The 22,894-nt window shown below is 40.2% G+C and overlaps 1 protein-coding gene across 5 annotated transcripts in view; it reads left to right on the top strand.

Moving 5' to 3' along the window:
• Window positions 1–22,894, top strand: part of Flnb (filamin B) — a 152,597-nt gene that overhangs the window by 57,258 nt on the left and 72,445 nt on the right. For 4 of the 5 annotated variants that reach the window (XM_052734196.1, XM_052734195.1, XM_052734194.1 and 1 more), the window contains exons 4-5: window positions 2,320–2,467; window positions 22,520–22,638. In XM_052734196.1, the coding sequence (XP_052590156.1) occupies window positions 2,320–2,467; window positions 22,520–22,638 (267 nt within the window). Of the gene's footprint in view, window positions 1–1,855; window positions 1,879–2,319; window positions 2,468–22,519; window positions 22,639–22,894 lie in introns of all 5 variants that reach the window. The other variant, XM_052734197.1, reaches the window with a different exon arrangement.

Raw genomic sequence — 22,894 nt, 5'->3', positions numbered from 1 at the left:
GATCTCTTGTCTCAGCTTCTGGAGTGCTGGGATTTCAGGTGTGTATTACTACAAATTTTCTATTATTTTGGTTCCAGATATTTTGAAGGTTATCTTTAAAACCATCCAGCAATCATGGTCCTTAACTATTAGAATGAGTCATAAGGGGCTACCAGTATATGACTGTTTTTAAACCTATATAAAAGAAACACAATTTTAATGAGGTATTTAGAACTTTTTTCTTTTAGTATAAATCAAGATAACCCCCATCAGTGGAAATTGCAGCAGAATTTGTATTGCCCGTAATCTATCAGAATAATCACAAGGGGACTCAAGCTTTTGATAAGTCAGAGATAACATCTAAATAGCTACATGTCTTATTTGAAGCCAGTGTTTTCCTTGTAAACTCCCCCCCTCCCAAAGTACCGGTTCCAGCCGGGCGGTGGTGGCGCACGTCTTTAATCCCAGCACTCAAGAGGCAGAGCCAGGCGGATCTCTGTGAGTTCGAGGCCAGCCTGGGCTACCAAGTGAGTTCCAGGACAGGCACAAAGCTACACAGAGAAACCCTGTCTCGAAAAACCAAAAAAAAAAAAAAAAAAAAAAAAAAAACCCAAAGTACCGGTTCCAAGATCAAAGCCATGATGAAAGGGAAGTTGTAGAAAACCAGTCGTATAGGACAGAAGATCCCTCATTGTAGACCATGCTGAAGTCTGAGTTGGTATTCAGAGTTGAGTTCAATATATTCCATAATAGGATTCCCTGGGAGGTAGGAAAACTAGTCTGTTTCTTTGGTTTGGTTTTGGAGCCATGTCTCTGCTACATGACGATTCTCAGATCTGTCACCCTCAGGAAGTACTGTATTGCTTTCTCATCTCCCTTTCAATCTGATACTACCTTTTTGTGGAACTCTGTGATGTTGGGTACTATAAAATTACTATTGGAGTTTTTGGAGAGAGATACCAAATCAATGCATATTTTGCTTGTAATGGACTGTTTTATAGATAACTGTTGAAAACCTCAGTAGCTATTTTATTCTTAGCCACTGACCACAGTGCGTTTTCTTATCTTTTCATTGCATCTGGCTGATAGGGCTCAGAGCCTTCTGCTGCTCTGAGGAGGTATGGCTCACCACTGTGCATCCTCACTGGGGACAGGGAGGACCTTGCAAGTTAAGGCTAGTCAGGTAGTGAACCAAGAATGCTGATAACTTTGGGAAGGTCCCCTGTCCAACCTGGATCTAATATTGGCCCTAAGCTGAGTGTCAGGAGAAACACCCCCGCAACCAATAATTTATTTATTTATTTTTTTTTTTGTGTGTGTGTGTGTGTGTGTGTGTGTGTGTGTGTGTGTGTGAGAGAGAGAGAGAGAGAGAGAGAGAGAGAGAGAGAGAGAGAGAGAGAGAGAGAGAGAGAAATAGAAAGAGAGAAAGATGGGGAAATTTTTGAGAGAGGCGTGGATTCCTAGAGCTGGAGCTACAGACTGTTGCAAGCTGCTGGGAACCGAAATTAGGTCCTCTGCAAGAGTTTTTTGTTTGTTTGTTTGTTTTAACTGAGCCATCTCTAGTTTTCCTCCTCATTGTTAAAGGCTCCTAATATATTAAGACCACATACCTAATATGTTGTCCCCTGTTGCTCTGCTTGGGTTTTTTTTTGTTGTTGTTGTTGTTGTAGTTTTTGTTTTTCAAAACAGGATTTCTCTGTGTAGTTCTAGCTATCCTGGAACTCGCTCTTGAACTCATAGAGATCCACCTGCCTCTGCCTCCTGAGTGCTGGGATTAAAGGCGTGCACCACTACCACCCTGCTACTTGTTTGTGTTTTGAGCCAGAACTCACTATAAATCTCAGGCTAACCTCAAACTTGCTATCTTCCTGTTCAGCCTCCCGAATGCTGGGGTTATAGGTATGTACTGCCTTTCTCACTGGTTTTCTTTATTCTTACTAGTACAGAGATGTGTACACAAAAGATGAGCATAAGGTCTGTTGATGTGCTTTAAAAACATTTCCATTGCCTTATGCATATGTTTCCTTTCCCTCCTGTACCTTATCCCCTTTCTAGAATATTGGACCAGGGGAGTGAAAGAAAAGTCTTTTGAAGGAGATTTGGGGTAGGGGCATGCCATGAATCTCTGTAAATTACATTCAGAATTTTGGGAGAATATCTCCCAGCTTACAAAGGAACCAGCAACACATGTATATTCAAACACTGATCTTGTTATGGTTTTAATGTGATTTCACTAGAATGAGAAATTAAGTTTCTTATTTGTAGCACTTGGTTGAAGGGAAATTTCAGTGGCTGCAAAGTGACATGTCAGAGGAATCACCCATCATGTTGTCATTCTAGGTCATCACTCCTGAGGAGATTATTCACCCGGATGTGGATGAACACTCCGTAATGACTTACCTATCTCAGTTCCCCAAAGCCAAGCTCAAGCCAGGAGCTCCTCTTAAACCCAAACTCAACCCAAAGAAAGCCCGGGCCTATGGGAGAGGTAAGTGCTGGTCTTGTTGGATCTGAGGCATGTTCTGTGGCATTAGCTCTGGGAGGAATGCTCTCAGGATCAGGAGACTAAGGAGATGGTACAGTTAATAAGGGCTTCTTGTGCAAGCATGAAGACCTGAGTTTGGATCCCCAGCCCCCACCTAAAAGCCAGGTTTAGTGGCACACTCCAGTATTTCCAAGGCTAGGTAGGCAGAGGGATTCCTGGGTCATTCTGGCCTTCCAGTCTAGCCAAACATGGAGCTCCAGTTTCTGTGAAAGACTGTCTGAAGATAAAAGGATGTAAGGCTTAACTGTAAAGATACCCTGGACCTTTGTTGTGTGTGTGTGTGTGTGTGTGTGTGTGTGTGTGTGAGAGAGAGAGAGAGAGAGAGAGAGACTGTTTAGACCTAAAGTTCTGTTTATTTCTGATCACCTTACTCTGTTTTGAGAATTTAAATCTTTTCTGTAGTAGAGTATACTGAATTTGCTGCTTTGTGTGTTTTGTGCAGTAGCCTCGGGAAGGCTGATGCTCTCATTTAAGAACCAGAGCCTGGTCCACAGTGGCTGGGATGGGTCTTGCCCAGGTTATAGATGGGGGTGGGGCAAGAGCCTCTGCCTTCTGGATGCTGATTCATTTCTCCTGTCAGGCAGAATGTGCTTGAGGTTTCCAGATGGGATGGGAGCTATTGTTAATCTCTGGTGGACACTTCCTTGCTGAGACATCTTGTTTGTGACTTTCACTGTAAGATGCCCAGCACCTTGTGGCTGGTCAGAGCTATTTCAGGCATCTGGTCAATTGTGGTCAGCAGCTGATTTGAAGCATATTAGTTTTTAAAGGAGGGTAATTAATAGCTGGATGTGGTGGTATGTATTGCCTTATAAATCTCAGTGCTTTGGAAGGCTGAAGCTGGGGAATCTTGAACTTAAGGCTAACCAGAATAATAGCATAACAAGCCAGGTGTAGTGATAAGCACCTTTAATTCCAGCACTCAGGAGGCAGAGGCAGGATGATCTCTTGAGTTGGAGGCCAGCCTGGTCTACAAAGTGAGTTCCAGGATAGCCAGGGCTACATACAGAGAAATGGTCTTGAAAAATCATAAAAACAAACAAATAATAAAACAACAACTACATAGCTGTTAGTTTGATTTCTGGTAAGATTAGTGTAGTAGTCTCCCTTTTTAATAAAGAAGACAAGAAGTACATTTTGTTAATTTTTATAGCTAAAGTTAAGTGACACTTAGGCTTATATGCACATTTTGGTGCATACCCACTTGTGGATTAATAAGGGCTGGACAACTTTGGAGACCCTATTCCCATTGCCCATCAGCATCTCCAAATTGTTTTCTCTGAACAATAACCCAAGGTGATAGGTGCTATGAAGAATCTTACAGATAAAAGATAATGTTTCCTTAATGCAAAAAAACTACAGGTGACTCTCATGTCAACATACTGCCCACAAGGGTGTTGACTTTAATCAAGGCATAAAATGCTTGTTTGTAATAACTAGCTGTCTAATTTCCTCATTGTTAGTGTGAGATTGTTTCCTTTCATGGTGCCGTCTTCCAGAAAATGACTGCTCACTATTTCAGGAATGTGGCTAGTCATTGCCCGTTTCCTTCTCTATAAGTGTTGTGAATGCTGGGAAGAAACAAACTGTTTTCATCTCATTTGTTTGTGTGTAGGTTTATTTTTACATTTTCTTTTCATCATGATAAATTCATTATTCGAAATATAATGTCCTGGGACATTAAGCACACCCACAAGTCATAGGACTATCACCATCACTGTTCATCTGCAAAGCATTTTCAACTTTCCAAAGTAAAACACCATGCTCATTAAACAAGCTCTCCATTCTCTTCTTCCCCTTCCTCCTGGCACCCTCCATTTTTTTTTCTGTTTTTGAATTTGTGTAGGTATCTCATAGAAATGGAATGATGCAGTATGTGACTTTTTATGTCCAGCTTGCCTCATTTAACATATTTTCAGGATTGTTTTTACCTTATAGCATATATCACAATTTCCTTCCTTTTTATGGGTAGTGATATTCCATTGTGTGTGCTATATTTGGCTTATTTACTCATTTACTTGTAGGCACTTGTGTTGTTCTTTTAGCCATTGTGAACAATGCTGCTGAGAACATGGAGGTACCTAGGCATTAAATGGCTGGGCCATATTGTGATTCAATGCTTAATTTTTCTTTTTTTAGAATAAGAAGGCAACATGGTCACTTTGGGGGATGAGGTCAAAGCACAAGGGAGCTGTAAGACACATCTTTCTTCCTTGGTGAGAGGGAAGTCACGCCCATTATACTGCATTACTGTGTTTCTGCTACTCAGACTAGGAATAGAGAAGACTCCATGTACTAAGAGGGTTCAGAGGTTTGTTTTTGCTTTGTGGATGTTGAATAGATTCGCTTTGAGGCCAGTTAGCAATTGCAGATTTATCTGTTGAGCTCTGGGTTGCCTAGTATGAGTGGCGAGAGAAGACTTGGGATCTTTGTTTAAGGCTCCCTTGCAAGGTTAGTGTTATGAACACATCTGTCTATTAGCTGAGCAACCCCTATTCCATATGAAGCACTTGTATAACCCTCTGTCTGAATAATTAGAGGGACTGATTCCACATGGTGAGCATGGCTCTACTGAAATTTTATGAAGTGTGGGATGTGGTTCAACTTCCCAGCCAGCCCTGGTTAGCTAGGGAACATTACACTAACTTAACTGAGTCATTGACAAGATGCAGAATAAGTTATTTCTCAGACTGCCAGAGTCAGATGGAATAAGTGCTTATATGTTGTAGGTGTGTGTGTTTAAATCTTGTTGTTAGTGATCTGATCATTATATAAGCAAAGGAAAAACAAAATAAAATCTGGAAGTCCATTTTCCAATTTCTAATCCCTTTGTTTCCTTCCAAGTCAGAGGCATTTATTTTAAATGGGGGGTGGGGGGAGGCAGGGGTGCCATAACTGAGGTATCTTTAATAAAAGCTAAGATAATATTCTATCATTGAGCCATATCCTTTCCACCCCAAGGCAGAACACTCCCTCAACACAGTATGTGCTCTGTGTTCAGCCAAACACCATAGGAAAAAACTTTGCCCTCTTCATTTATCAGCAAAAGTAAACATGGAGCCAGAATTTTGACTATAGTCTAGTTTTAAGGTAGTGATGATGTCAACAGCTGTATTGTAAGCTGTTCCTCTTCTGCTGCTTGAGGGGGAGCTAAAACTCACATCCTAACCGATTAGAAATGGGGATCCCCCACCCCGGGCGGCTGTGGCGCACGCCTTTACTCCCAGCATTCATGAGGCAGAGCCAGACAGATCTCTGTGAGTTCAAGGCCAGCCTGGCCTATAGAGCGAGATCCAGGACAGGCACCAAAACTACACGGAGAAACCCTGTCTCGAAAAACAAAAAAAAAGAAAGAAATGAGGATCCCTCTCAATTAATACCTCAAATACAGTGAAGTTGAATGCGAATCCTGGACTTCCTCCCCAGCTGGAGTGGTATCATTAAAAAAAAAAAAAAAAAAAAACAAGCCAACAGAAAGTTGACCTAAGTAAGACCCAGAGTCCTATTAAACCCAATTGTCCACGTTTCACCATTAAAAATCACTTGTCACACCATGAGCCAAAATCTCAAATCAAATGAAAATGATAGTTGATACCAATAGTGGGATGATAGAGATGTAAGAATTATCTGCCAGCAACTTTAAAGTGTCCATGATGGTTAATACTTTCCACTGGACGAGATCTGGAATCACCTAGCAGATCAGCTTTTGAGCAAGTCTGTGTAGGATTTTCTAGATTAGGTTAATTGAGGTGTGAAAACCTATCCTAAACTATTCCATGGTCTCGGATTGCTGGTGGACTGAATAACAAGAAAGTGAGATGAACACCTGTATACACTCTGTTGTCAATATAATATGACCCACTGACCAGGCAGCTCCAGCTCCTCCCGCCATACATTCATTTCCTTCCATGATGAAGTCTTGAACTATAAGCCAATTAATGCTTTCTTGTTGTCAGGTGTTTGGTAAGAGTAATAAGAAAAATAACTACTACAGTGACCATTTTTAAAAAGGCTTCAACAGCAGTTACAAATACTCTTGAAATAAATGGAAAACAAAACAAAACAAAACAAAACAAAAAAAAACCCAGCAGTCTCAGCAAAGAAATAGAATGCCCAGACAGAAGCCAAAACTCCCAGAAGACATAGAGCCAATTGAAGATCTTAGAACTGGGGTGGGGAACGGGACACACAAAGAAACAAAGAATAATAACTGAAATGAGTTTTTGGATGTACTCAGTAGCAGAGTAGAAAGACAGAAGAACCAGTGAACTGAAAATGGAACAGGAGAAGTGATCCAGTAGTCTAAATGAAAGACAGGAAAAGGAGAAAATGAACAGAGCCCCTGGGACCAGTGGGAACTAAAACAAAAGTGTGAATGATCACATGAAAGGAGACATGAGAAGGGGTGAAAAGAAGGCAGGACTAAAAACTACTTAAAGAAATATTTGGCTATAAAGACTATAAATGAATAGGATGAAAACACCCACCAGAGGAGTATACAATAGAAGCACTCTTGACGAAAAAGGCAATCAGGATACACTTCAGAAAAGTAAAGACCATGAAAGGTGTTTTATTTTGTGACAGGGACTTGTGTAAGTCCAGGACTGCCTTTTGCCATCATCTCCAACTCTGTGATTCCTTTTCTGCCACTGCACCTGCTAAGACCATGGAAGTTTATGCATAGTGTGAGACATTGAAAGCTTGCTCAAAGGAAATACCAGAATGTCAGGTTTTTCATCAAAACCATGGAGGTCAGAAGGAAGTGTTTAAAAAAAAAAAAAGATTGTCAACTAGAATCCTTTTTATCCAGGGGAAATCCCTATACTTTCAGACAAAGGAAAAGTAAAAGAATTTGTCACCAGAATTCTATCTTGAAAGGATGGCCTTTTAAAGGAAACATGCAAAAAGAGAAATCTTCAAATAACAGGAAAAAGAAATATGTAAGCAAAATTCTGTCTTAGCTACAGTGGACTACCACAATTTAACCAAATAACCTGGATGAGTCTATAATAAATATTCAGGAAATGTAATTTGTAAAATTGTAAGGCTCCTGCAAACCCCCAGATGCTGTGGATGATTTCACTAGAGAATTCTACCAAACATTTAGAGAAGAATTAAAACAGATTCTATGGTCTTAAAAATAAATAAGGGATGAGAGCACTTGCTGTTCTATTTTGCTTCCTGCTGCTGTGGTAAAATACTGACCCAGAAGCAACTTGGAGGAAGAAAGGATTTATTTCAGCTTATACTTTACAGTCTGTTTTGAGGGAAGCCTGAAAATCAAACTGGAACTTGGAGGCAGGAGCTGAAGCAGACCATGGAGGGGTGCTGCTTACTGGCTTGCTCTCCACAGCTTGTCAGGGTCACCTGCCCAGGGTTGACACCACCCACAGTGGGTTGGGTCATCCCACGTCAATCATTAATCAACATATTCCACAGACGTGCCCAGAAAGAGGCCAGTCCGAAGGAAGCAATTCTTTAGTTGAGGTTCTCTCTTCCCAAGTGACTCTAGCTTGTGTCAAATTCACAAAAACTAATGAGCAGAGTTGACCCACTTTATGAAACTAATAATAAAACCAAAGCCAATACCAAAACAAAACAAAAACACAGAGACCAATGGAATATAGATGTAAAAACCCATCACAAAATAGTACCATATAAATTTGGGTAATAATATAAAATGAATCACACATTGTGACTATGTGGAGTTTCTTTTAGCAATATAAAGCTGGTCTACTATTAGAAAACTTATCAACACAATCAACCATATTATAATAACAGGTTTGTGAATTTTAAAAAATGCATGATCATACTCATAAAAAAAAGCAGCTGACAAAATTCAACAGTCATCCATGATAAGACTCAGCAAAGGGGAAGGACAGACAAACTTCCTCAAATTTGATGTACAGCAACTGCCACAGAAACTCTTGACTGATATCTAATTAGTGGTGAAAGGCTGGGTGTTTTAAGATCTGGAACATCAGAGAGAGTGACTGCTCTTACCATTTCTTTGCAACGTAATATGGGGAGGGGGAGGGGGTTTGAATGGTAATGTTAGGTAGGAAGTAGATGTTAAAGATGGACAACAGCCAAGTCAGAAACAAAATGCCCGGTTTTAGACAATGTGCTGTCTATACCAAGCATCTCAAAAAATTAAAGAAAAAAACCAAGTGTGGTGATATACACTTTTATTCCTAGGCAAAGGCATGCAGTTTTCTGAGGTTTCTAGACCAGACCTTATCAAAAAAAGGGGGGGGAGCAAAGCAGAATTAAATTTGAATTAAACTTTCCTTAACTAAGTTAAATTCAGCAAGATGACAAGGCACAAAGTTACATGCCACAATTTGTTCTGTTCTTATATGGTAGAATACACATGTGGGTCCTGGAATTTAAAATGGCACACCATTAACAGTCACATAGAAAGAAAAGAAAATAGGTGTGAGTCTAATAAAGCACATAGGATTTATTATCTAGAAATCATAATGAAAAGATCTGAGAAAGTGGAGAGACTGAAACATTTGTTCTTCCTAAATTGTGATATTGACACAAGACACAATTTCTATTGAGATTTCAGCAATGAATTCAGCAGCAGCAGAGACTTGCCTAGCATATGCGAGGTCGATTCCTAGCATCATAAAACAAAACACACACACACACACACACACACACACACACACACACACCCAAATTCAACAAGATTCTTCTAAGTGTATATAAAAAGAGAGGCAAAGGAACTGTGGTAGTTAGTACAGTTTTGGAAGAAAAGGAATCCATCCACTATTTTTGAAGTACAGTCTCAAATGCACAGTGACATTGGTGGAAAGATCCTAGCACCGGAGACAGAGGCAGGCAGATCTTTGAATTTAAGTCCAGCCTGGTTTACATATAGGTGAGTTGCAGGACAGCCAGGGCTAACTAGACCCTGTCTCCAAAAAATAAAAAAAAAAAGAAAGAAAGAAAGAAAGAAAGAAAACATCACAACTAAGGGACTAGAGATGACTCGTGGTTAAGACATTGGTTGCTCTCCCAGAGGATCAGGGTTCAACTCTCAGTGCCCACGTGGTGGCTCACACAGTCTGTAGTGTACCAGAGGATCCAATGCCCTCTTCTGGTCTCTATGGGTACGAGACACACATGTGGTACACAGAAATACATGCAGACCAACACTCATAAACAGAAAACAATAATTTAAAAAATAGAATCACACTTAACACAAAAATTAACTCAAACGGAATCACTTAAATATACAACAAATAACTAAAACACTTGAGGGGAAAAACAGCAAAGAAATTGGGATCTAGGATTAGGGAACAAACTCTTAGATTTGACACCAAAAGCACGAAAGGGGAAAAAAAATAACTTCATTAAAATTAAAAAATTTTCGCCGGGCGGTGGTGGCGCACGCCTTTAATCCCAGCACTCGGGAGGCAGAGCCAGGCGGATCTCTGTGAGTTCGAGGCCAGCCTGGGCTACCAAGTGAGTTCCAGGAGAGGCGCAAAGCTACACAGAGAAACCCTGTCTCGAAAAACCAAAAAAAAAAAAAATTAAAAAATTAAAAAATTTTCAAGTCTTAAATCTATGTCTCAAAATCTGTGCATGGTTTGGGAGATCAGAGTGGCCAAAGTAAAAACTGCTAATTCCTTCCTCACTCCAGTAAGGATACAGAGAATCCTTGCCTGGATCCTCACATTGCTGTTGTAAGTGTAAACTGGTCCAGGGAGTCTATGTAATTTTAAGTAAGTGCTGCCATAGTGAGGAAGGAGCTTGTGTTCTCAATTTAAACCAACAACAAGAAGAAAACCTACCACAAACACACAAAGCCTGCACCCATTGGCGCATGTCTATCTCAGTCAAAAGTAGCTCTTCTGCCTCTGCTCCCCATACTTAGTTTCTGCCCAGCAAATTGAGTGAATTTTCCTACTGACCGCTTTCCGGTTCTCTGTGAATGGCAGCTGAACCCTCAAATCAGCTGTCTTGGAACTCTGCCTGGCATTGGCAGAGGAGCTGCAGGTTGAAGCCTCAGTCTCTAATCAGCTTTAGACACTGGTTACAATGTAGTGGGTCCTGAAGTTGTTTACAATTTTTCTCTCTTACTTGGCTCCAAATCAGAGATTCTGGTGACCTGCTTAGCCTAGCCAGTCACACAGAGCTCAGGGAATAGCCATGTGCCCTGATACATTCTGGAATGAAAAGAGGTCTATATCAGGAGGTTCACAGGATCCTGACAGTTGGGATGGGTTTCCCCCAACCCAGATGCTTCTGGATTCTCAAGCCCAGCTTTCTTCTGGTAACCAATCCTAACTGAGATTCCCACCAAAAGCTATCAACCCTGGAGATTCCAGGGAGCTTAGGAGCCCTATGTCAAGAACTGGCTATTCCCATTCTGAGATCACTTGGACATTATAGGGAGTTGTTGGGCTCTATGTGAGGAACCAGGTTTGGAGGAAGATACAGGTCCAGATAGATATAAAACTTCATACTTGCTTTGCACTTACATTCTCACAAAACTTACATTTGAATGTTTATAACAGCTTTGAAAATAACAGACAACAGGAGATAACCCAGATAGCCCTCAATGGGAGAATGAGTAAATAGTTGCATAGCATAGAACATTACTCATCAGTGAAAAGCAGCAGCAGCAGCCTGAATGAATAGACAGAGGATTCTCAGTGAGAAGGACCAATGCTGTAAGGTTGCATAATATATGATTCTGTTTATGTAACATTTTTGAAATGGTAGAATTACAGAGATGGAGAGCAGATTAGTGGTTGTCGAGGATAAGAAGAGGGTGGAGTAAAAGGGAATTGGGTGGGACTCCTAAAAGGGTAACATGAAGGATCCTTGTGGTTATGGCATGCTCTGTATCTTGACCTTATCATTTTCAGTACTCTGGTTGTGAAATCATAATATCATCACTTTGCACCACTGTTACCACTGAGAGAACTGGATAAAAATTTGTATGCTTTGTAAGTGTAATTGTTGATTTCTTTTATTTATTTTATCATGTGCTTCTGTGGGTGTGTGCACATGAGTTCAGATGCCCACAGAAACCAGAAGAGGACATTGGATCCTCTGGAGCTACAAGTGGTTGTGAACCATCTGATATGGGTTCTGGGGAAACTGAAATCAGATCCTCTAGAAGAGCAGAAAGTTCTCTTAACCACGGAGCCATCTCTCCAGCACATTGTTTCATTTTTATTAACATTGATTATGTGTATTAGTAGGTTCATGTGTGTATGTATTGTGCATTGTTCAAACCCAACCCAGCTCTTTCTATCCAGCCAACTGCTCCTTCCTAATCCCAATAAGTACTTTCTAACTTCCACATTTGAAAAAGAACATATAGTACTTGTATTTTTATTTTGCTTTAAATAATGTTCTCCACATATATTCTTTTTACCCCAAATGGTGGGGGGTTCATTTTTCTTTATAACTGAACATTACTCCATTGTATCTATACACCACATTTTATGTTTCTGTCACAGATGGGCACCTAGGCAGAAGCCACATATCTATTATGAATAGTGTCAGAATTAACATGGGAAAGCAGCTGTTTCTAAGGCATACTGATGAAAGACTTGTTTATTTTTATTATTTATTTATTTATTTATTTACTCATTTGTTTCCCAGCCAGTTTCCACTCCTTCCCCTCAATCCTAGCCACTCCTCCCCCACATGCCCTCTTACTCCCTCGCCTTCATCCACTCCTCCATTTCTATTCAGAAAAGAGGCAACCTCATGGATATCAACAAAACATAGCATATCAAGTTGTATTAAGACTAAGCACCTCGCCTTGTATTACGGCTTGACAGGACAACCCAGTATGAGGATGAGGGACCCAAAAGTTAACAAAAGAGTCAGAGACAGCTCTTGCTCCCACTGTTAAGAGTTCCACAAGAAGACCAAGCTACACAACTGTAACGTATATACAGAGAGTCAGTTCCATGCAGGCTCCCTGGTTGTCTGTTCAGTCTCTGTGAGCTCCTATGAGCCCAGGTTAGTTGACTCAGTGTGGTTTTTTTTTTTTTTTTAATGATGTCCTTAACCTCCTCTGGCTCCTTCCTTCTTCTTTTCTGCAGGATTCCCTGAGATGGGCCTAATGTTTGACTGTGGGTCTCTACATCTGTTTTCACCAGTTGATGGATGAAGTCTCTCTGATGACTGTTGGACTAGGCACCAATCTATGCATGTAGCAGAATATCATTAGGCATCATTACATTGTAGTTGAAGTTTTTTTGGTCCTGTCTGGCTCCCACGGCCCTGCGGCTGCTTAGACCCAAGTAAAAACACAGAGGCTTAAATTAATTAAAACTGTTTGGCCATTAGCTCAGGCTAACTATTGACTAGCTCTTACATTTAAATTAACCCATAATTCTTATTTATGTTTAGCCATATGGCTTGGTACCTTTTTTTAGTTTTGTTTTTACATTTTGGTTTTTGTGTGTGTGTGTCTGGCTGGCGACTCTCGATTCAGCCTTCCTGTTCCCAGAATTTTCCTCTCTGTTCATCCCGCCTCTACTATACTTTCTGTCTGGCTACTGGCCAGTCAGTGTTTTATTTATCAAACAAATCAGAGCAACACACATTCACAGCATATAGAATGACATTCCCATCATTACATTGGCATTTTTTTCCTCCAGTTGTGTTTGGTTCTATTTTTGGTCTCTGGGCCATCCAGCCTCTGGATCCTGGTGCCCCAGGCAGTGTCAGGGTAGGGGTGGGAGAGCTCACTCTCATGACATACATCTCAGGCCAGACCAGACATGGGTGGGCCACTCCCACAATTCGTGCGTCACACTTACCCCAGCACATCCCATGGGCCCAACAGACTGTAGATCAAAGGTTATGTGGCCAGGTTGGTGTCCCAGTCCCTCTACTGGTAGTCATTCCTGGTCACAGGAGGTGGCCAATTCAAGCTACATGACACCTTTTGCTAGGAATCTTAGCTGGGGTCATCCTTGTAGATTCCTGGAGTTTTTCTTGCACCAGGTTTCTTTCCAGTGAGCTCTTTCAGCACTCCCCTCCACACACACACACCTGATCCCTCATGTTCCCATCCCCACCCACCCCCAGTCCACCTATAAAATCTCTTCTATTCCTCCTTCCCAGGGAGATCTGAGTGTCCCCTTTGAGCCCTCCTGATTATCTAGCCTCTCTGGGTCTGTGGATTAGTAGCATGATTATCCTTTACTTGACAGCTAATATCCATTTATAAGTGACATACCATGTTTGTCTTTCTAGATCAGGGTTACCTCACTTTTTCTAGTTCATTCTATTTGCCTTTGAATTTTATAATGTTGTTGTTTTTAACAGCTGAGTAATACTCTATTATGTAAATCTACTACATTTTCTTTATTCTTCAGTAGAGGTCATTTACACGTTCTCACTATTATTAATAAAGCTGCTATGAACATAGTTGAGCAAGTGTCCTTGTGGCATAATTGAGCATCCTTTGGGTATATGTTCAAGAGTAGTATAGCTAGGTCTTGAGGTAGATAGATTCCCATTTTTCTGAGAAGCAGCCATATTGATTTCCAAAGTGGCTGTGCAAGTTTGCATTCCCACCAGCAGTAGAGGAGTATTCCCTTTGCTTTGCATCCTCTCCATCATGAGCTGTCACTTGTGTTTTTGATCTTAGCCATTCTGACAAGTGTAAGATGGGAATCTGAGTCATTTTGATTTGCATTTCCCTGATGGCTAAGGATGTTGAACATTTCTTTAAGTGTTTTGAAGATCTTTGAGATTCTTTTGTTGAGAATTTTCTGTTTAGATCTGTACCCCATTTTTTAACTGGATTATTTGTTTTTGTTTTTTTATGTATAGTTTCTTGAGTTCTTTATATATTTTGGAAATCAGCCCTCTATCATATGTGGGGATGGTGAAAATCTTTTCTCATTCTGTAGGCTGCCGTTTTGTCCTATTGATGTGTCCTTTGCCTTAAAGAAGCTTTTCAATTTTATGAGACCATATTTATTAATTGTCAATCTTGTCTGTGCCATTGGTGTTCTGTTCAGGAAGTTGTCTTCCTGTGCCAATGAATTCAAGGCTATTCCCCACTTTCTCTTATATCAGGTTCAGTATATCTGGATTTATGTTGAGGTCTTTGATCCACTTAGACTTCAGTTTTGTGCAGGGTGATAAGTGATAGGATCTATTTGCTTTCTTCTACATCCAGTTATACCAACACTATTTGTTGAAGATGCTTTCTTTTTTCCATAGTATAATTTTGGCTTCTTTGTCAAAAATCTGGTATCCATAGGTTGGATTTACATCTGGGACTTCAATTTGATTCCTTTGAGTCACCTGTCTGTTTTTATGCCAATACCATGAGGTTTTTATTACTATAGCTCTGTAATAGAGCTTAAATTCTGGGATGGTAATACATCCAGAAGTTCTTTTATTGTACGGGATTGTTTTAGCTATCTTGGGTTTTTTGTTTGTTTGTTTGTCCATATGAAGTTGAGTATTGTTCTTTCAAGATCCGTCAAGAATTGTGTTGGAAATTTGCTGGGGATTGCATTGAATCTGTAGATTGCTTTTGGTAGGATGGATGTTATTACTACTACTGACTCATGAGCATGGGGAGATCTTTCCATCTTCTGTTATCTTCTCTAATTTCTTTCTTCAAAGATTTGAAGTTCTTGTCAAATAGGTCTTTCACTTGTTTGGTTAGAGTTACACCAAGATATTTTATATGATTATGACTATTGTGAAGGGTGTTGTTTCCCTGATTTCTTTCTCAGCCTGTTTATTGTTTGTGTATAGGAGGGCTACTGAATTTTTTTTTTTTTTAGTTAATCTTGTATCCAACCAGTTCACTAAAGTTACTTATCAGCTGTAGGAGTTCCTTGGTAGAATTTTGGGGATTTTATATATATACTATCATATCATATGTAAATAACGATCCTTTGACTTCTTCTGTAGACGAATTTCTAAACAGTCTTATTAAATAAGAATCACAGAGCCAAATACAAGGGTAATACCCAAAGAGATCAGTGAAATAGCGAAGAGCCACTGACTAACCTTAGCTTACCACTAACGCCGTAGCTTCCCAAGAGAGAGCTGCTTCCTGTCTAACCTGCGCTTTTATTGCTTTTCTGTTCTGCCTTCTCCTTGACTAAGCCCAGCCACATCACTTCCTCATCACTGCCTGTCTATACACACCTCCAGGTCTCTATAGTTGGTACTAGAGTTAAAGGGGTGTGTCACCATGCTTGGCTGTGTCCTTGACCACCCAGAGACTCTGCCTGCCATGTGATCAGATAGTCAGGCTACCACTGCCTGACTTCTGTTTATGGCTATGACCTCTAATCTCTAGGCAAACTTTATTTATTAACATATAAATAAAATATTACATTTCAGCACATTTCCCCTTTTTATTCTAATAAAAATAAAAAAGAATAAAAAAATTAAAGCTAATATAAGAAAAACTGTATACAATAAGTACAATAACTGTATACAATATGTACAAGCAATAAATACCTCAACAATATCTAGTCCATTTGCATTTGACAAACTCAGAGAAAATATTCCATTTTCTATCCTATTTTGGTAAGTCCAAAATGTACCTGATTCACTTTTTATCCTAACTTGTATAACCAAAAGAAAACTATCTTATAAAACAGAAAGTGCAAATAAGTGACTTCCAAAAAAAAAAATGTGAGTTGACAGAAACAGCCAGCTGCCTGGACAGTCACCCGAGGTTTCTCCGCAATGTTGGGGCATCATCTTCAGCCTATAGGCTTAGTGTATCTGACAGACTCATTTGTGAAGTAGGATGTACACAAGGCCTACAGTTTGACCTCACATTCGGTGATGCCAGATAAACCTGAATTCCAGCAGTGTCCTGTCATGATTCATGATTTTAAATTCTAGAAATTGCTGATGTTTTTGGAATCCGGCTGTCCATTCTTCTTGGCTTGTGGATGGCTTCATCTCTTTTATTAAATGCCAGTCTACCATTGAGAGGTTAGACTCTGTCAGCCTACTCTTTCAAGAATAACTGTTTCAGCTACATACCAGAAGCCATTGGTCCAGTTGAAGAAAGGGGCACTGTACCTTTTTTCTTTTCCAATTATATCCCCTTTATCTCCTTTAGTTGTCTTATTGCTCTAGCCAGGTCTTCAAGTATTATAGTGAATAGATGTTGAAAGAGCGGACAGCCTTGTTTTGTTGCTGATTTTAGTAGAATTGCTTTGAGTTTCTCTCCATTTAATTTGATGTTAGCTATAGGCTTGCTGTATATTGCTTTTGTTTAGGTATATCCCTTGTATTCATGATCTCTCCAAGACTTTTATCATGAAGGGGTGTTGAATTTTCTCAAAGATTTTTTTCAGGATCTAATGAGATGATCATGTGTTTTTTTTCTTTCAGTTTCATTTTCATATGTTGAACCATCCCTCCATCTCTGGGATGAAGGGGTCTTGATCATAGTGGATGATCTTTTTTATGTGTTCTTAGATTCGGTTTGGGAGTGTTTTATTGAGTATTTTTGCATCTATGTTCATGAGGGAGATTGGTCTGTAATTCTCTTTTTTTGTTGAGTCTTAGTGTGGTTTTGGTATCAGGGTGACTGTAGCCTCATAAAATGAATTTGACAGTGTTTATTCTGTTTCTATTTTGTAGAGTAATTTGAGGAGTATTGATATTAGCTCTTCTTTGAAGGTCTGGTAGAATTCTATACTTAAAACCTCCTGACCCTGGACTTTTTTTGGTTGGGAAACTTTTAATGACTGCTTCTATTTCCTTGGAGGATATAGATCTATTTAAATTGTTTATCTGGTCTTGATTTAATTTCAGTAAGTGATAACTATTGAGAAAATTGTCCATTTCTTTCAGATTTCCCAGTTTTGTGGAATACAGGTTTTTGAAGTATGATGACCTGATGATTCTTTAGATTTCCTTGGTGTCTGTTGTTATAACCCCCTTTGCATTTCTGACTTTGTTAATTCGTATATTCTCTCTCTGCCTTTTAGTTTGGAGAAGGGTTTGTCTATCTTATTGATTTTCTCAAAGAACCAACTCTTTGTTTCATTGATTCTTTGTATTGTTCTCGTTGTTTCTGTTTCACTGATTTCAGTCTTCAGTATCATTATTTCCTGCTGACTATTCCTCATGGGTGTGTGTCTGCTTCATTTTTTTTCTAGATCTTTTCAGGGTTGCTCTGGTATGAAAATTCTCTAATTTCTTTATGCAGGCACTGAGTGCTATGAACCTTTCATTGTGTCCCATAAGTTTGGATATGTTGCGCATTCATTTTTGTTGAATTCTAGGAAGTCTTTAATTTATTTCTTCTTTGACCCTGTGGTAATTCAGTAGAGAGTTGTTCAGTTTTCATAAGTTTGTAGGTTTTCTGTTGTTTCTGTTGTTGAAATACAACTTTAACCCATGGTTGTAGCACAAATCCTAATTGGTCTTATAATAAAAACCCAGAGCCAGATATTGGGGTAAATGCTGAAAGAACAGAGGAAACAAGCCACAGCCACTTCTCACATCGCCGACTCCTCAGCCGAAAGGGGAAGATCCTGTCTCCACAAATCCTCAGACTGAATGTTCCTGAGTCCTCAGCTGAAAGGGCACCAAACTCCTGTCTCCTCCTGCCTTAAATTCCTTTCTCTGCCCAGCCTTTCACTTCCTGTCTCAACCTTCCTAATGCTGGGATTAAAGGTGTGTGACTCCCAAGTACTGAGATTAAAGGTGTGTGCCACCACTGCCTGGCTGTTTCTCTTTTAGACTGGATTAATCTTGTGTAGTCCAGGGTGGCTTTGAACTCACAGAGATCCACAGGGATCTCTGCCTCCCGAGTGCTAGGATTAGAGGTGTGTGCCACCATTGCCTGGCCTCTATGTTTAATCTAGTGGCTGGCTCTGTCCTCTGATCTTCAGGCAAATTTTATTTGTTAGAGTACAAACATTTTATCACACACCATGGTGGTCTGATAGGATACAGGAGGTTATTTCAGTTGTCTTTTATCTTTTGAGACTTGCTTTGTGACTGATATGTGGTCAATTTTGGAGAAGGTCCCATGAGGTACTGAAAAGAAGGTATATTCTTTTGTGTTTGGGTGAAATGTTCTGTAGATATCTGGTAGGTCCATTTGAGTCATAACGTCTGTTAGTTAGTTCCATTATTTCTGTATTTAATTTCTGTCTGACCACCTGTCCATTGGTGAGAGTGGGGTGTTAAAGTCTCCCACTAGTAATATGTGGAGTTCAATATGTGATTTAAGCTTCAGTAATGTTTCTTTTACAAATGTGGGTGCCCTTGCATTTGGGGCATAGATGTACAGAATTGAGACATCATTGTGGTTGATTTTTCCTTTACTGAGTATGAAATGTCCTTCTTTATCTCTTTTGGTTAATTTTGGTTTGAAGTCTATTTTGATAGATATTAGGATAGCTATACTTATTTGCTTGTTAGGTCCATTTGATTGGAAAATCTTTTTCCAACCCTTTGCTCTGAGGTGTGTTTCTTGAATGCAGCAGCAGGATGGATCCGATCCTATTTTGTATCCATTCTGTTAGCCTGTGCCTTTTTATTGGCAAATTGAGCCCATTGATATTGAGAGATATTAATGACCACTGATTGTTTTGTTCTGGTTATTATGTTGGGTTTTTGTTTTTTGTTTTTGGGGGTTTTGTTTGTTTGGTTGGTTGGTTTTTGTTTTTTGTTTTTTGTGTTTTTTTTTGTGTGTGTGTGTGTGTGTGTGTGTGTGTGTGTGTGTTTCCCTTTGGATTTTGCTGGCATGAGATCTATTGCCTATGTTTACATGGATATAGTTTTTTTAATGGTTTATTTATGTTTATTTGGTGTACATTGATTGATGTTTTACCTGTATATATATATATATGTCTATGTGAGGGTGTTGAATCCCCTGGAACTTGAGTTACAGACAGTTGTGAGCTGTCATGTGGGTGTCGGGAATTGAACCCAGGTCCTCTAGAAAAGCAGCCAGTGCTCTTAACTGCTGAGCCATCTCTCCAGCCCCTACATGGGTATAGTTAACTTCTTTGGGTTGGAATTTTCCTTCTAGTACCTTCTGTAGGGCTGAATTTGTGGATAGATATTGTTTAAATTTGACTTTGTCATGTATTATTTTGTTTTCTCCATCCATGGTGACTGAAAGTTTTGCTGGGTATATTTGTCTGGGCTGGCATCTGTGGTCCCTTAGAGTCTGCAAGACATCTATCCAGGCTCTTCTGGCTTTAAGAGTCTCCATTGAGAAGTCAAATGTAATTCTGATAGATCTGCCTTTATATGTTACTTGGCCTTTTTCCTTTGCAGCTTTTAATAATCTTTGTTTTGTGTATTTAGTGTTTTGATTCTTATATGACATGAGGACTTTGTTTTCTGATTCTATCTGTTTAGTGTTCTGTAAGCTTCTTGTACCTTTTTAGAAATGTCCTTCTTTAGGTTAGGGAAATTTTCTTCTAGGATTTTGTTAAATGTATTTTCTGGATTTTGAGCTTAGATTCTTCTCCTTCCTATTATTCTTAAGTGTGGTCTTTTCATGGTATCCCAGATTTTCTGGACGTTTTGTGGTAGGAGATTTTTAGCTCTAATATTTTCTTTGACTTTCTTCTATTGTGTCTTCAGCAACTAAGATTCTCTCTTCCATCTCTTGGAGTCTGTTGGTGATGTTTACATCTGTAGCTCCTGTTCACTTACACAGATTTTCCATTTCCTGAATTCCTTCAATTTGTGCTTTCATTTTCATGTCTTGAATAGTTTCCTTCGCCTGCTCCTTTGTTTTGTCTTGGCTTTCTTGATATTCTTTAAAGGATTTGTTGATTTCCTCCAATTTTTTGGTTATCTTTTCCTCTGTTTCTTTAAGGGAGTTCTTCATCTCCTCTTTAAGGACCTCTATCATCATCATAAAGTTGGTTTTAATATGGTTTCCTTGTGCTTCTACTATGTTGGAATATTCAGGGCTTGCTATAGAGAGATGGCTGGCCTCTGATGGTGACATAATGCCCTGGGTATTGTTTGTGTTCTTACACTGATGTTTAGGCATCTGGATTTGGATTGATTACAGGTATAGGTGCCAATTCTGGATTTGTCTTTGTTGGATGGGTGTTTTCTTCCTTAGTTTCTGTTTCCTCTCTGGTCTTTTGAATCCCATGGCCTGTGTCTGAGTAAAGGGTCTCTGCCTGAGTTGGGGGCTAGACTTCTGATGGCCTGGATGCCCCCTGGTCCAGCAGGGGGTTGCTGCCCAAGTTTTGGGCTGAAGTTCTGGCTATGTATTTGCTTGGCCTCTGATCTGGCTGGGGGTCCTCTGGGGTTCAGATATTGGCCTGGCTTCTAGTAGGGTAGGAGGCTTCTGCCTGGTTTTCAGGGAGTTGGCCTGGTCTCTGGGGTTCAGCATGCTGGTCTGGCTTCAGAGGATCAGGATTCTGGCCTGGCCCCTGATGGGGTTGAAAGCTTCCCCCAGAGGTGTGAGCTAGGGAATGGTGATAAGAAGAGGAGGGGCACATGGAGTTATGCTGAGCTAGTACAGGTGAGGTTGGGGAGTAGTATTTCCTGGGGTTCAGGATGCTGGCCTGGCCTCTGGTGGAAGAAAAGGCTCCTGTCAGAGGTGTGGGCCAGGATGTGGTGACAGTGAGAGGAGGGGCAGTTGGGGTTATGTTGGGCAGGCATGGGTGGGACAGTGGGTGGGGGGATGGGGAGGATGGCTTACCTGGTTTTCAGGAAATTGGCCTGGCCTCAGATGGAATGGAAGACTTCCATCAGAGATGTGGGCTGGAGGAGAAGAGGGGCAATTGGAGTTGTGCTGGGCGAACATGTGCAGGGTTGGGGACAGTTCCCTGGGGTTCAGAATTCTGGCCTGGCCTCTGGGAGTGGGAGGCTTCTTCCAGAGGTGTGTACCAGGATCAGGTGGCCAAGTATCATTTCTTATACTTATATGGGAGTCTATCTCTAATTTGCTCAATTATCTATTTTAATAATTATTTTCTTCAGCAAGTATACAGAGTAATAGCTTCCTTCATTCCTTCATTCATTCTTTCTTTCAGAGAGGGTCTTTTGTAGCTCAGGTTGGTATTTGACTTGCTGTGTAGCCTGGTGGTACTGGGGATCGAGCCCAGGGCTTTGTACAAGCAGTCTACCAACCAAATGTCAGCTTTAGCCTCTTATTGTGTTGTTTTCATACATGTAAATCGCGGTTCTTTGCTCATATTCTCCCATTGCACTTCCCTTTCTCCCCTCTCCTCACTGATCCTCTTCCCCAAAATCTTGGTGCCTGAGAAAGTCAGAAGAGGTTTTCAGATCCCTTGGAACTGGAGTTATAAGTGGTTGTTAACCACCTTGTGGGTGCTGGGAATGGAACAGTCGCAACAGTCACAAGTACTCTTAACAGCTGAGCCATCTCCCCAGCCCCTCAAGTAACTTTTTAACAACTAGATTCTGCATATTAAAGAAAACATGCAACATCTGTCTTTCTTTACCTCCGTTACCCTTTTGTTTCTTTCTGAAAACTCCTTTTCCCACAAGGTCTTATTTCTACTTTCATATCATCTATATCTATGCCTGGATTCCACATACGAGAGAAAATATGGGATATTTGTCTTTGAGTCTATTTAGTTTTGCTTAACTATCTTAAAATTGAAAGTCTAATTGCAAATAATAGCTGAATACAATTTTTTGCAAGTATATACTGTGTTGTTCAAAGAAATATACACCTTTCTTCTCCTGCATGGCCTCTCAGAGGCAGGCCCTGATGCTAGCTGCCACCTATGTATGTTTTCAGTGTTGCATGTGCCACTATTTGAAACTCCTGAGTATTTTAGAATTGGATATTGGTAAGAAAATTAAGAGTTTGAACCTATTTGATTATTCTTGCCATGGCAATTTGTCCTTATCTCCCGCAAAGATCTATAGGGTTGGGTCCCATCTCTCAACTCACTGAAAAGAAAAAAGAGAAAATAAAAAGACATAGTGGGCGATGGTTTGTGTGAGGGCATGGCCCAACTCAATGTTTACTGTCTAAACTCATGGCAGGAATCGAACCCACTGGAAACATGGTGAAGCAACCAGCCAAGTTCACTGTAGATACCATCAGTGCTGGACAAGGAGATGTGATGGTGTTTGTTGAGGACCCAGAAGGAAACAAAGAAGAGGTATGCTGGATGATACTACCTCCCTCCATATTGGACCGTATCAGGACCAGAGACTGCATCTTCATGTCCTCATAGCTATCAACCAAAATGTTACCAAAAAGATCCTGAGGCTTGCCCGAGAGCTGTGCCTTGAGTGCAATATACATTGATTCACAAGAACACCGTGTTTAATAAAGTAAATGATACTTTGGATGAGACACAGGGCTTGTTAATTGAGGTGTCCTGATTTTCCTCTACTAACCATCTTTGAGTCTTC

This window comes from Peromyscus californicus, unplaced genomic scaffold (assembly GCF_007827085.1).
Source record: "Peromyscus californicus insignis strain IS unplaced genomic scaffold, ASM782708v3 Scaffold_12__1_contigs__length_115047231, whole genome shotgun sequence".
NCBI classification, from domain to species: Eukaryota; Metazoa; Chordata; class Mammalia; order Rodentia; family Cricetidae; genus Peromyscus; species Peromyscus californicus.
The sequence above is the reverse complement of the archived record's forward strand: the minus strand, read 5'-3'. Positions and strand labels throughout refer to the sequence as shown.